The 14,568-nt window shown below is 38.9% G+C and overlaps 1 protein-coding gene across 5 annotated transcripts in view; it reads left to right on the top strand.

The window, feature by feature from the left end:
- Positions 1-14,568, top strand: part of DOCK3 (dedicator of cytokinesis 3) — a 404,205-nt gene that overhangs the window by 217,804 nt on the left and 171,833 nt on the right. For all 5 annotated transcript variants that reach the window (XM_081246551.1, XM_081246550.1, XM_081246549.1 and 2 more), the window contains 2 exons: positions 3,888-3,929; positions 4,617-4,771. In XM_081246551.1, coding sequence (XP_081102677.1) covers positions 3,888-3,929; positions 4,617-4,771 — 197 coding nt within the window. The remainder of the gene's footprint in view (positions 1-3,887; positions 3,930-4,616; positions 4,772-14,568) is intronic.

Genomic DNA, 14,568 nt, shown 5'->3' with positions numbered 1-14,568 from the left:
CCACGTGCCTAGAGCCCACGCTCCGCAACAAGAGAAGCCACCACAATGAGAAGCCCGCGCACCGCAATGAAGAATAGACCCCGCTCACCACAACTGGAGAAAGCCCGCACACAGCAACAAAGACCCAATGCAGCCAGAAAAACCAACACCAACAACAAAAAACAAAAAAAAAAACCCATAGTACTGGAAGCCCTAGCCATAACAATAGAGCAGTTAGGCAAGAAGAAGAAAGAAAAGGCACCCAAATGGGAAAGAAAGAAAGAAACTGTCACTACTTGCAGATGACATGATCTTATACATAGAAAATTTTGAAGACTCCACCAAAAAACTGTTAGAATAAAAAAAGTCAATAAAGTTTCAGGATACAAAATCAGCATACATAAATCAATTACAAAAATCAGAATACCCTATGAACTATATGAAAAAAAATAAAGCAAACAATCCTATTTACAATAGCATCAAAAACAGTAAAATACTTAGAAATAACTTTTCACTAAGTAAGTGAAAGATCTATATACTGAAAACTATAAGATATTGATGAAATTAAAGAAGACAAAAATAAATGGAAAGATATCCCATGCTCAAGAATTAGAAGAGTTAATATTGTTAAAATATCCACCCTACCCAAAGCCATCTATAGATTCAATGCAATCCCTATAAAAATACCAGTGGTGTTTTCCACAGAAATAGAAAAAACAATCCTAAAATTTGTATGGAACCACAATGGACTCTGAATAGCCAAAGCAATCTTGAGAAAGAAAAAAGCCTGGAAGCATCACACTTCCTGATTTTGAACTATATTATAAATCTATAGTAATTCAAAACAGTGAATGTTGTACTGACGTAAAAACAGACACATAGACCAATGGGACAGAATCAAAATCCCAGTAATAAACCCACACATATACAGTCAAGTAATATTTTAACAAGGGAGCTGGTAATATTCACTGAGGAAAGGATAGTCTCGTCAGTAAATGTTGGGAAAACTGGATATGCAGAAGAACGAAACTGTACCCCTGTTTTATGCCACGCACAAATATTAACTCCAAATGTATTAAGGACTTAAATGTTAGACCTGAAACCGTAAATCTCCTATAAGGAAACATAAGGGAAGAGCTGCTTGATGTTGGTGTTGGCAGTGATCTTTTGGATATGACATCAAGAGCACAAGCAACAAAAGCAAAAATCAGCAAGTGGGACTATATCAAACAGAAAAGTTTCTGTACAGCAAAATATAGTCAACAAAATGAAAATTCAACCTGCAGAATAGGAGAAAATGTCTGCAAACCTTATATATGATAAGGGGTTAATATCCAAAATATGTAAGGAACTCTTAAAACTCAGTAGCAAAAAATCAATTATTCTGAGTTTTTTTTTTTTTTTTTTTTTTTTTTGCGGTACGCGGGCCTCTCGCTGCTGTGGCCTCTCCCGTTGCGGGGCACAGGCTCCAGACGCGCAGGCTCAGCGGCCATGGCTCGCGGGCCCAGCCGCTCCGCGGTACGTGGGATCTTCTTGGACTGGGGCACGAACCCGTATCCCTTGCATCGGCAGGCGGACTCTCAACCACTGCGCCACCGGGGAAGCCCTATTCTGAGTTTTTAAATGAGAGGAAGATGTGATTTTTTTCCAAAGAAGTCATACATACGTGAAAAGGTGTTTGATAATCAGTGATCATCAGGGAAATGCAAATCAAAATCACAATGAGATGCTGCCTCACACCTGTTAGATATTACTTCACACCTATTTGCTTATCATTAAATAAATGCTGGCAAGGATATGGAGAATAGAGAACTCTTATGCACTTTTGGTGGAAATGTACATTTGTACATTGCAAAATGCCAGTTATGATGCCATTTTCTGGCTACCCATGTGGGGTGCTTTCAGACTAGGTTGAAGATTTCTCCCCCAATTTTTTTTTAATTTATTTTTTTGACTGAGTTGGATCTTCTTTGCTGCCTGTAGGCTTTCTCTAGTTGCAGCGAGTGGGGGCTACTCTTCTTTGCGGTGCACGGGCTTCTCATTGTGGTGGCTTCTCTTGTTGCAGAACATGGGCTCTAGGCGCACGGGCTTCAGTAGTTGCAGCATGCTGGCTCAGTACTTGTGGCTCTCAGGCTCTAGAGCACAGGCTCAGTAGTTGTGGCACACAGGCTTAGTTGCTCCGCAGAATGTGGGATCTTCCCGGACCAGGGATCAAACCCGTGTCCCCTGCATTGCCATGCAGATTCGTAACCACTGCACCAGCAGGGAGGTCCAAGTTCTCCCCAGATTTGATGCCTCTGAAGTCTAGAATGATGTATGTTATTGTCAACCGGGATGATTTACACTGAAATTAGCTGTAAACTCCCATATATAGTTATAATTGAACATTAATGTTTATGATTGGTAGTCATTTTTAAGAGTTAGTCAATAAATTCACTTGAGAAGAATGCCTTAGTGTAGACCCTAAAAATAAAACAATGGAAAGAGTTGTAGGCCAGTAACCTTCCCAGTGGGATATGGGTCAGTAAACCATAGAAAGCTTGCTTTTTTTTTTTGAAAGCCTGATTTTTTTAAAGCTTTTTTTTTGTGAACTGTTTTATATATGAAGTTTTCTGTTGTACATAAGCCTTCTATGTGGTGATTTCCCCAGCTGGTGGAGACCTGTTTTAATGATATTTATTATGTATCATGGGAACATATATTCCCATGGATGAACATTAATAGTCAATAATAATTAGCCAATATAGCTAATAATGCACATGAATATTTAATAATTAACTAATATAGCTAGTGAAATGCATTTAAATTAATATTTAATTGTACTTCAGTTTTATTTAGGGTTAAATGTGTATACTTGTTAAAAGAATGAAACCATTCTACTCAGCAACCAGTCTTATTAGCCATGTGATGTGGAACAGTTCACCAAATGAGAGCTGTCTCACAACCTGTAGGGGCCAAAAGGAGGCAGGATAGAAACTCTCATTTTCAAGTCTCCTAAGACCAGGGACTTGAAGAATGGTGAACACACCTTTCTTCCTGGCTGGGGTTTACTTCTAAATGTGACTGACTTTTCTTTAATAACTAATTATAAAACTAGAACAGCAATAATAAGAAAAATACTAATTATAGATAACAATGATTAACCACTTACAATGTGTACTATGCTGGGTTAATCTGCACAAAACCCTATGAGGTTCAGCATGGAATGTTATCCTCACTTTACAGATGAGGAAAGTGTGAGTCAAGATTTAAAATTTTGCACTTAGGTCCCTAACTACTATGTCTTGCTGCTTCCCATTAAGTTATTTGAACCTTGCATTAACCTTGTGAGGAAGACAACAAAAACTTTTATTTCATTTTTATAGTTGAGGGAAAATGTCCCTTGGAGAGAGTAAACAATTTGTCTGGAGTTTCACAACCCATTTGCATGCAGCTGGGATTGGAATCTGCTTCTTCTAACTTTAGCCAGCACCAAAGGAACAGCATGGAGAGATGTTAGGGAAGGAGCCACTTGTGGTTAAAGGCTATACCTTCTCCAGTGTGGAGAGCCTGAGGAAGCTGTGTCACGCAGTGCAGGATGTGATACATTGTGTGGAGAGGACAGTGGCAAAACAAAAATCCAGTAGCAAGCACCCACCTGTGACTTGGCTGGTACTCTAAGCTAGAAAGGCCTGGTTTTGAATCCAGATTTTGCCACCTTCTTGCTGTGTGGGACCTTTAGCATTTCACTTCCTTACACTAAAACTTAGTTGGCTCTGTCAAATACAAATAACATTTGTCTAACAAGGTTATTAGAATTAAATGAGATCATATATGTAAGATATATATCAGAATGCCTAGCATATAGAAGGTTCCTGATAAAAGTTAGTTTCCTTCCCAATTGATTGAGTTTTTCTTTCTTTCCCTAGCATTTATCTAGCCGGCAGAGCGTACAGCAAAGCACATCTCAGGTAAGCAACTTAACCAGGCCTCCCTCTCTTTTCCCTCAATTCTTTCTTTTACACGATTATAAAATAGGGATGCACCAAGAAATTACTGACTTCTTTTTTTTCTTTTTGATAATCTTTTATTTTTATTTATTTATATATTTTTTACCACTGACTTCTTGATTGTGACCTAAGGAGCCCTGACCTCCAAGCGGACTTGGCTACTCTCCACTCCTCTGTGCATATTTACACAAGCACAGTTGAAATAAAGTAGACCGAGAGACTAAAATGATCAGTCTGAGAAAATAAAGATGGTATTTAGAATGGTAACTATTACTATCTAACAGTATAAACCAAATCATCAGGGTCATGACAGCATCTCCAAGAAGTGACTTTAAAAATGGTTCTCTGGAGAATTTAGATGTTTGTGACCTGGTGGAGATTTGGAGTTCACTTATAAGTTGGAATTACTGTTCCCATATCTCCTTCACTCTGTTTACTCTTCCCAGCTGCATATTTGCCTACCTCAAATCAAGCATATTGACGCAACATCTGCTAGTAGCAAAGAAAGCACTTTCAATCTCCCTTTCTCTTAAATGATCCTCTTCAGCAGTATGAGGAGAGTTAGTCATTTAGTTTTAATTTTACTTATGATCAATATAATGAATAACTAAAATATTAGCAATCACTGTTTTTTGCCTTCCTCATTAGGTAGATACAATGCGCCCACGACATGGGGAAACCTGTCGGATACCAGTGCCACATCACTTCTTCCTCAGTCTGAAGAGTTTCACCTACAATACCATTGGGGAAGATACCGATGTCTTCTTTTCCTTGTATGATATGAGAGAAGGCAAGCAGATCAGGTAAAAGTTATTAGAAGCTCTGGTGAGGTTGAGACTCTGTATTAGAATGGTGTGTCCTAGATCATAGGCATCTCTGGACTTCAGAGAAGATAGATGCACAGAGGAGGCAAAACAAGATAAAGTAACCTCCTCTTATTTAGCTGAGAGTTTTGCTTCAAATCCCAGTGTACCCTGAAGTCACATATGGCCTCTTATGTCCCTGTGCCTATCTCCACATGGAAGCTCAGAATTCAATCTTGGCCATCACCACCTCAGGGAAAGCAAAGGATGCATCTATTCAATGCCAGAGGAAACACGTAGGAGAAACATAGAACAAAGCAAATTCAGCAAAGCGACCCCGCTCTTGAATGCAGGAAGCCCTGGGCTCTGCCTTCCTGCATGTGGGATGGAGAGGGCTCACAAGGAAATAGGCTAATGTTGTCCTGTTTGAGGGCAGCCCCAGCCCTCATTGTCTGCCTAACCCCGTATAAGGAAGAGCATATTCTGGACAAAAGGGAAAGTTGGCCTGACTCTATCATTCCTCTTTGACTTGGATTGGAGGAGAAACCACAGAAAGGGGCTGACATGCAGTAGACTGTGTGTCTTGACAGAGCAATGAGACCCTTAAGCATGAGCAATAGCAGTAGTGTTTTTCCCCTTGAAAGGTAGGGAGAAATCAAGGAGACATTCTAGGCTTCTCTTCCTCTAGATGTCAGCAAGGCTCTAAAAGGGTGAGAAGACTTTTGTAGCCACCTTGGAATTTTAGGGAGCCCTGACTTTTCTCTGTGATTATCTTCTAGGTGGGGCAGAGAGAAAATAAATCTTGGGATACTTTTATGTTGCATGGGAACTTTGTGTGTTAAGACTGCTTTATGGGTTGTTGTTGTTGTTTTACTTAAGATTTGAAAATAACTTTTACTTTTCCAATTGCGTGCTACATGTGGGAAGATTTTAAATGGAAGTTATAACAGAGTACAAAAAGAAAGCAGTTAATTTGTATGTTCCACAGTGCCTCTAGTCTTGACTATCCCACCCTGCCCCGCCCCCCGCCGAAATTAAAGCACTGTGCTTCACTTTGGCATAGGAGTAAAATGATATACTCACTGGTGAGAGCATGTGGGTTTTCCTTGTCACCAGTGGCTCCCAGTACGTGCTTCTAGGAAAGCTGTGGTGGTGAAGGCAACTACAGCTGCTACACATAGGCAAGACTATAGGCCAGGGCTGCATGGATGTAGATTCTGACTGCTCTTGTTTTTCTACTAGACCAGAGGTTTGTAAACTTATTTACATTTGTGTGTGGAAGAGTCCTTTTTCTTCAAGCTAAATTTTAAAAGAAAGTTCAATAAACGAAACAGATAAAATAGAACTACTCTGCTGATGGAAGGGGAAATAACAGGAATCTCACAATGTCCCTGCCCCTACCTAGTAAGTACCCTGTGGAACCTCTGAAAGTACATGGGTTACAGTTTGAAAACCAGAGCACACTGTTTTGTCATCTTTTTTTTTTTTTTTGCGGTACACGGGCCTCTCACTGCTGTGGCCTCTCCTGCTGCGGAGCACAGACTCCGGACGCGCAGGCCCAGCGGCCATGGCTCACAGGCCCAGCCGCTCCGCGGCATGTGGGATCCTCCTGGACCGGGGCACGAACCCACGTCCCCTGCATCGGCAGGCGGACTCTCAACCACTGCGCCACCAGGGAAGCCCATGTTTTGTCATCTTTGAGTGCCAGGGACTATGTCTTCTCTCCCATGATTCTAGCACCACACACAGTGCCTGTGCCCAGTACATTCTTTATTGGACTTACTGCACAGAGAAGATGCAAGCCCAGTACAGGCACCCCATTGCTCTGGTTTGTAATTCATGCAGGATCATCAGTCCATGCAGTTGTTTTATCTTTGGACTTATTGTTTATAATTTAGTCTCAAGAAACAATAAAACATTTTAAAAGAAGAAATGTAAAAAAAATTTTTTATAGAGTGCTGGAAATGATTAGGTCATTTAAAATCCTTACATATTAGAGAACTATACAACCTTCACATTCACATAATAAAACTGTAAGATTCTTAGTTGAAAATATACACTTTCTTTAGTTTTAAGAGTGAACTAACAAGTAGAATTTTAGACATAGGTTTAACCAATAAATGTTCTTTCTTCTTTCCATTAGGATTTGTGTAGTGTGTAAGCCCTTAAAAATTTTAGGTCATTGAGCTGGTATTATCAGATAATTATGCTTTCATTATGATTAATTATCAAATTGGTCACATATTACTTTTTTGAAGCAGTTGTCAGAAGTCACAAAAGATTAGGGGGATGTATTACATCAGGTGCACAGAGAATAGATACAGAGCAATCGGTTTAATTGTTTCTTCTCCTCAAGATAACTCCTTGAGTGACTATTTTTCCAGTCAAATATTTGTAGTCTGGCCTCCAATCAAATGGTGCTAGTCTAATGTTCAGTATTGCCAGGACACACTCAACCTCTGTGCCAAAGAACACATGTGAGCGGGGGAGCAAACTAAGGAGAAGACCAGCTATTCCTCTACTCTAAGTCTTATTGCTGATTCCACAGGCAAACCTAGAAAGGCTAAAGTGAATGACAAATTGCCAACCCACATCATGCATTCTGATATATGTTGACTAATGAGTATTAGATGATCTGCTGGAGGGCAGAAGCAGCAGCTGGCAAGGCCTTGGTAGCTCTATTTTTTTGTTTCATTTCATCATTCCAAACAATCATAAATATTTAGCCTTGAAATCTAAATCTCTAATTAAGACCTCTCCCCTGAGCTTCAGGTCCTCATTTCCTTTTTTCTACCAGACATATGCCCTTAGATGTCCTTCAGACATCCATCAACATTTCTAAACTGCATTCATTTTCTGTCCTCACACATATACTTCCACCTTAAATCAAGTGAAAGGCATTTGCTCAGAGATCCATATCAGAAACTTAGGAGTCCTCTTAGGCTCCTCCCTCTCTATCTCCTTCCCTTCTCAGTTAATCACTGTATCTTATTAACTCCTATCTCCTAATGCCAATCAAATCACTACCCTCACTTTATCCTCACTGTCACCCCAGACCCTTCACATTTCTCCCCAAATGTATAGACTCCCTGAATCTGTCTTCCTACCTTGAGTTATCTTCCACACCACCACCATACTTCTCTTTTAAAAATACAAACTGTTCATGTCAGCTCCCACTTAGGCTAAAAGCCCTTGTTATTTAGCATGGCATAAAAGGCCCAGCATGATATAATTCTGCCTGTTTCTCTAACCTTATTTCATGCATCCTATTTTACTCCTGATGCCTTATTTGGCTTTTTCTAAACATGCCTTGCTCTTTCATGCCTCTCTACCTTTGTTGGCTTGGTAAACTCCTGTTCATTCTTTACAACTCAACTTTATGAAACCTTCCTCATTCTATTTATGAGTAGAATCAGCCCTGGGGCTTCATTGTGCACATTATGTCACCCTGTACCTAGCTTTATCCCATTACCAGATACTATACTGTAATTATACACATGCATGTAGATTTCCCCCACTGGAATGGGAGCTTCCTCGTGTGTTTTTTGTACCATTTTCTCCCCAGTGCTAACCACAGGACTTTGGATATTGGAGCATTAAATGAATAGTTATTGAGTGAATGAATGAATAAATTCATCTATCAAATAAATACCAATCAGTCTCCTGTGAATCAAGAAATTTTCATTTAATTGAACAGTTTAGCAAGCATTTGCTGAGGGTTTCTTGTTTGTGGGCCCCTGCAATACCTGCTAGGGATTAAGAGTTAAAAAAGAAATGTCCCTGCCCCTGAGGAGGTCTGAACAGGGTATTACAGAATTCCTAAAAGATGTGAAACATGTTATTCCCAATTTTAAGTACCAAACAAGCTGAGTGGAAAAGTAAGGTGGGCAGATGTCTTATTGACATGTGGCAAGACTTTAAGCACAATAAGAAGTCAGGGAGGTGAATGTAAAATAATTGGCTGATGGGAAGCAGCAGCATAGCACAGGGAGATCGGCTCAGTGCTTTGCCATGACCTAAAAGGGTGGGATAGAGAGGATGGGAGGGAGGCTCAAGAGGGAGGGGATATGGGGGCATGTGTATGCATATGGCTGATTTGCTTTGTTGTGCAACATTAACACGGTATTGTGAAGCAATTATACTCCAATAAAGATGTTTTAAAAAAAAAAAAGTCAAGGAGGGACTTCCCTGGCGGTCCAGTGGTTAAGACTTTGCCTTCCAATACAGGGTGTGCAGGTTCAATCCCTGGTTGGGGAGCTAAGACATGCCTCATGGCCAAAAAAACAAAACATAAAACAGAAGCAGCATTGTAACAAACTCAGTAAAGACTTTCAAAATGGTCCACATCAAAAAAAAAATTAGGGCTTCCCTGGTGGCGCAGTGGTTGAGAGTCCGCCTGCCGATGCAGGGGACACGGGTTCGTGCCCCGGTCTGGGAAGATCCCACATGCCACGGAGCAGCTGGGCCCGTGAGCCATGGCCGCTGAGCCTGCGCGTCTGGAGCCTGTGCTCCGCAACGGGAGAGGCCACAACAGTGAGAGGCCCGCGTACTGCAAAAAAAAAAAAAAAATTCAGGGAAAAACAAACAAAAAATACAACCTGTTAAGATAGAAACCGTTATAGAGCTTTTCAAGCTGAAAAAAATGAGAAGTCCTATCCAAATCCTGGTTGTTTTATATATTTTTTCTAATCAGTTACATTTCAGACTTTGCTTCATATTTAGGATTAAATTGTATGGTTTGGGAAAGAAATACAGTCAGCTTTGCAGTGATATACTGGGAGAGATGACTTATCCTGTCATGGTGAGCTGGATCAGTTGTCACCAGGGTTTTGAATTCAACATTTGAAGAACTATTTTTTTTAAGAGGAAAAGAAGTCAGGGAAGAAAAGGGTCATTGAGAGACTGAGAAGACCTCAAGGGCTCTTGGAGAAAATGAAAGTAGTTGAAAAACAGTGGCCGGGATCCAGATAAGGTATTAACTCATTTGTTCAACAGATATTTGTTAAGCATCTACCATGTATTGTGTTAGGTGCTAGGGATACTGAGGTGAGCAAGAGAGAGATCTGCTTGTCTTCCTGGAGCTTATGATCTAGTAGAGAAACTAACTGTTTCTAGTAGAGAGACCATTAAACACATGATCACATGAATAAGCACATAGTTTTAAAATTGTCATAAGTGCTATAAAGGAAAATCATGTAGCGTGCTGTGAAACTTTATGTAGATTGGAGTGCAGGGAAGGGAGCTCTTCTGGCATCCAAACTAAGGCTTAAAGTATGAGTAAGAAAAAAGTGGGTAACATGATCTAGGCAGAAGAAGGTCTAGATGCAGGGAAAAACTTTGTACATTCAGAAAACTGGGAGGTAGTCGTTGAGGGAATATAGTGAGTGAGGGAAGGAAAGGATATCACAAGAGGCAGTCACAAGAAGAGATAGTCAGGGACCAGATTATGCAGGGCCTTACAGCCGTAGAAAGATGTTGGATTTTATTGTAAGTTCAAGAAGAGGAGATATTCAAGTATGAAAAGTAGCAAAAGCTTGAGTTAGAAATAATAAAGACATGAATGCATGTATACAGGAAATTGGAAGAGGCTATTAGAGCTAGGAAAAAGTTTATGTTGACAGTAAACTCCAAGTCTTGAATCTGTTTCTTACCCATCTTTGTTCATAGCTCCTTGAACAAAGAAAAAGCTCACTAAATGGTCAGAAAACAAGTGCTAATACAAGATTGAATAGGTTGGAGATAGCCCTGAAAACTCTGTAGACCGATTGAGACTTGATGTATTAGATAAACTGTTCTCAATCCTTGAATGGGGGACTGCCATATTGAACATGGTGATTTGGGATTACCCCAGTGACAATATATAGGTTAAACTGGAAAATGGATGAGATGAGTTAGGAGCTGTTGCAGATATGAGTTGATAAGGCCTCAGGATAAGGGGACTAGTACTAAGAAAAGAAAGGGCATCTTACCATATAAGATGTGGTCCCAGACTCATCACCTCTATAATTTAATTTCCTATCATTTCCCACCGTGATCACTCTACTTTACAATGACCTCCTTGCTATGCCCTAAAAACATAACACGTGTTCCTACCTTAGGGCCTTTCCTTGCACATGCTGTCTCCTGGATAGCCTCATGGTGCTTGCATCCTGACCTTCTTCAGGTTTTTCCTCAAATATCACCCTCTCAGGCTTTTCCTGGACACCCTGTCTAGAACTGAAACCATCATTACCATCATCTCCCACATACACATGCATACTCTCAATCCTTGCCTTGCTTTATATTTCCCAAGCATTTATTACCATCTAACGTACTAAATAGTTTAATTATTTACCTTTTTTATTGTCTGTGTCTTGTCACTGGGCTGTAAGCACCGTGAGAACAGAGGTATTTTTCTCTTTTCTCTTTATTTTTTTAATTGAAGTATAGTTCATTTACAATATTTTTTTAGTTTCAAGTGTACAGCAAAGTGATTCACTTAAACACACACACACACACACACACACACATATATATATATATACACACATATATTCTTTTTCAGATTCTTTTCCATTATAGGTTATTATAAGATGTTGAGTATAGTTCCCTGTGCTATATAGTAGGTCATTGTTATTTACCTATTTTATATGAGAACAGAAATTTTTTTATCTTATTCACTAGCAAATCCCTTGAACCTAAGAGAATATTAGCATTTGGTAGGTACTGAAGTTACTTATTGAATGAATGAGTAGTCAACTAAGTGTAGCAACAAACTTAGTTATTCCTCTTATCTCTTTTCTACCTTGGAGGCAAGGAGAGTGGTACTATAATTATTGCATCCAGCCAAGTGAAAGAAATGTTGAGTTCATTTTGGGCTATGCTGAGTTTGAAATGATAGCTGTACAAACCACATGCCATGTAGTGGGGGCATCTGGGATGCAGGTAAGGTGTCACAGATGAAGATAAGAATTTTCTTAGGGATAGTTCCTGTGTGCAGAAACAAAGTTATCCAAACCTATTTAAATAGCATGTGAGAAGAGCAGAGGGCAAAACACAGGGAATATCTCAGTCATTAAGAAAACATTTTATGCACCTAACATGCAGCATGCTGTCAGGTAATATAAGAGTTCATTTAAAAAGCAATTTGTTTCATCTGATCCTTGCTACAACGTAAGAAGGGTCACAGTGCCTAGTGGAAAAAAAAAAAGAGTTCATTTAAGATTGGGGAAATAATGCCAGTAAAGGAGAAATCACAATTGAACAAAGCTGAAGGTATACACTTTTTTATTTCAAAATATTTTACAGAGCTACAGTAATTAAAACAGGATGGTACTGGCATAAAAACAGACACGTAGACCTATGGAACAGCACAGAGAGCCCAGAAATAAACCCACACATGTCCAGTCAACTGATCTTTGACAAAGGTGCCAAGAATACACAATGAGGAAAGGATAGTCTCTGAAATAAATGGTGTTGGGAAAGCTGGATATCCATATGCAAAAGAGTGAAATTTTACCCTTACTCTATACACAAAAATCAACTCAAAATAGATTAAAGACTTAATGTAAGACCTGAAACCATAAAACTCCTAGAAGAAAACACAGGGAAAAAGTTTATTGACATTGGCCTTGACAATGATTTTTTGGCTACAACACTGAAAGCATAAACAACAAAAGCAAAAATAGACAGGTGAGATTACATCAAACTAAAAAACTTCATTATGAACAGCAAAGGAAACAATCAACAAAATGAAGGCAGCCTATGAAATGGGAGAAAATTTTTGCAAACCAAAATAATATCCAAATCAGATAAGGAGTTAATATCCAAAATATAGAGAGAACAAATAAAATTTAATAACATAAAAACAAACAATCCAATTTTATAACTGGCAGGAGAACTAAACAGACATTTTTCCAAAGAGGGCATCAAAGTGGCCAAGAGGCACATGAAACAATGCTCAACATAATTAATCATCAGAGAGAAGCAAATAAAAACCAAAATGAGATATCATCTCCCACCTGTTAGAATGGCTCAAGGATGTGGTGAAAAGGGAACCCTTATATACTGTTGGTGGAAATGTAAATTAATCCAGCCACTATGGAAAACAATATAGAGGTTCCTCAAAAATTAAAAATAGATCTACCATATGATCCAGCAATTCCACTTCTGGGTATATACCCAAAGGAAATAAAAGTGGGATTTTTTCAATAAAAGTTAATTTTTTAAAAAGTGGGATTTTGATAAGATATATGCATACCCATGTTTATCACAGCATTATTTACAGTAGTCAAGGTATGGAAACAACCCCAATGCCTATCAATAGATGAATGGATAAAAAGATGTGTTGTATATAAATAATGGAATATTATTCAACCATGAGAAAGGAGAATAGCCTGCCATTTTCAACATAAGGATGAAACTTGAGCACATTATGCTAAGTGAGTTAAGTCAGACAGAGAAAGTATTATATCACTTGTATGTGGAATCTAAAAAAGTCAAACCTGTGAAAAAACAGAGAGTAAAATGGTGGTTACCAGGAGATGGAGGAGCAGGGGTGGGGGATAAAATTGGTGGTGTTTAAGGGTATGAACTTATAACAAGTAGTAAATAAGCCATGGAGATTTAAACACAGTATAATTAATAAAGGACAATAATATTACACCATAATGATATAATATGCTAAATATTGCTTCAGTGGTAATCATATTACAATATATAAATGTATCAAAGTAATACACTATATACCTTAAGTTTATAAAATGTATCATGTCAAATTTATCTAATTTTTTAAAAAAGATAAATGTTGGGGAGGATGTGGAGAAAAGGGAATTCTTGTACACTGTTGGTAATGTAAACTGATGCAGCCACTATGGAAAACAGTATGGAGGCTCCTCAAAAAAAATAGAAAATAGATCTATCATATGATCCAGCAATCCCACTTCTGGGAATATATCCAAAGGAATTGAAATGAGGATCTCAAAGAGATAACTGCACTCCCATGTTCATTGCAGCATTATTTACAACAGCCAAACAAGGAAGCAACCTCAGTGTCTATTGGTGAGTGAATGCATAAATAAAATGTAGCATATACATAAAATGGGATATTGTTTAGCCTTTAAAAAGAGGGAAACTCTGCCATTTGCAACAAGATGGGTGAACTTTGAGGGTATTGTGCTTCATGAAACAAGCCAGACATAGAAGGACAAATAATACATAATACCGCTTATATGAGGAATCTAAAATAGTCAGACTTAAAGGAGGAGAGACTAAAATGGTGGTTGCTGGAGCCTAGGGAGAGGGGAAAATGGGGAAGTATTAGTTAAAGGTAGTACAAACTTTCAGTTATACCAGGTGAATAAATTCTAGAGATCTGCTATATGGCATGGTACCTACAGTTAGCAATACTGTATTGCACATTTAAAAATTTGCTAAGAGTTTAGATCTTTTGTTAAGTATTCTCATTTCACACTATAAGTAGATGCTAATAATAATAAATAGAATGGGAAGAAACTTTTGGAGATGATGAATATGTTTATGACTTAGACATAACATAACATTGTGGTGATGGGTTCACAGGTGTATGTTTATCTCCAAACTCATCCAGTTGTATACATTAAATATATATAGCTTTTTATTTGTCAATTATACCTCAATAAAGTGGTTTTAAAAAAAGAAATGCTGGAGGCTTCCCTGGTGGCGCAGTGGTTGGGAGTCCGCCTGCTGATGCAGGGGACACAGGTTTGTGCCCCGGTCCAGGAGGATCCCACATGCCGCGGAGCGGCTGGGCCCGTGAGCCATGGCCACTGAGCCTGCGT

This window comes from Mesoplodon bidens, assembly GCF_964165515.1.
Source record: "Mesoplodon bidens genome assembly, chromosome: 10".
NCBI lineage: Eukaryota > Metazoa > Chordata > Mammalia > Artiodactyla > Ziphiidae > Mesoplodon > Mesoplodon bidens.
Note: the sequence above shows the minus strand (reverse complement) of the source record. Positions and strands in the feature narration are given on the sequence as shown.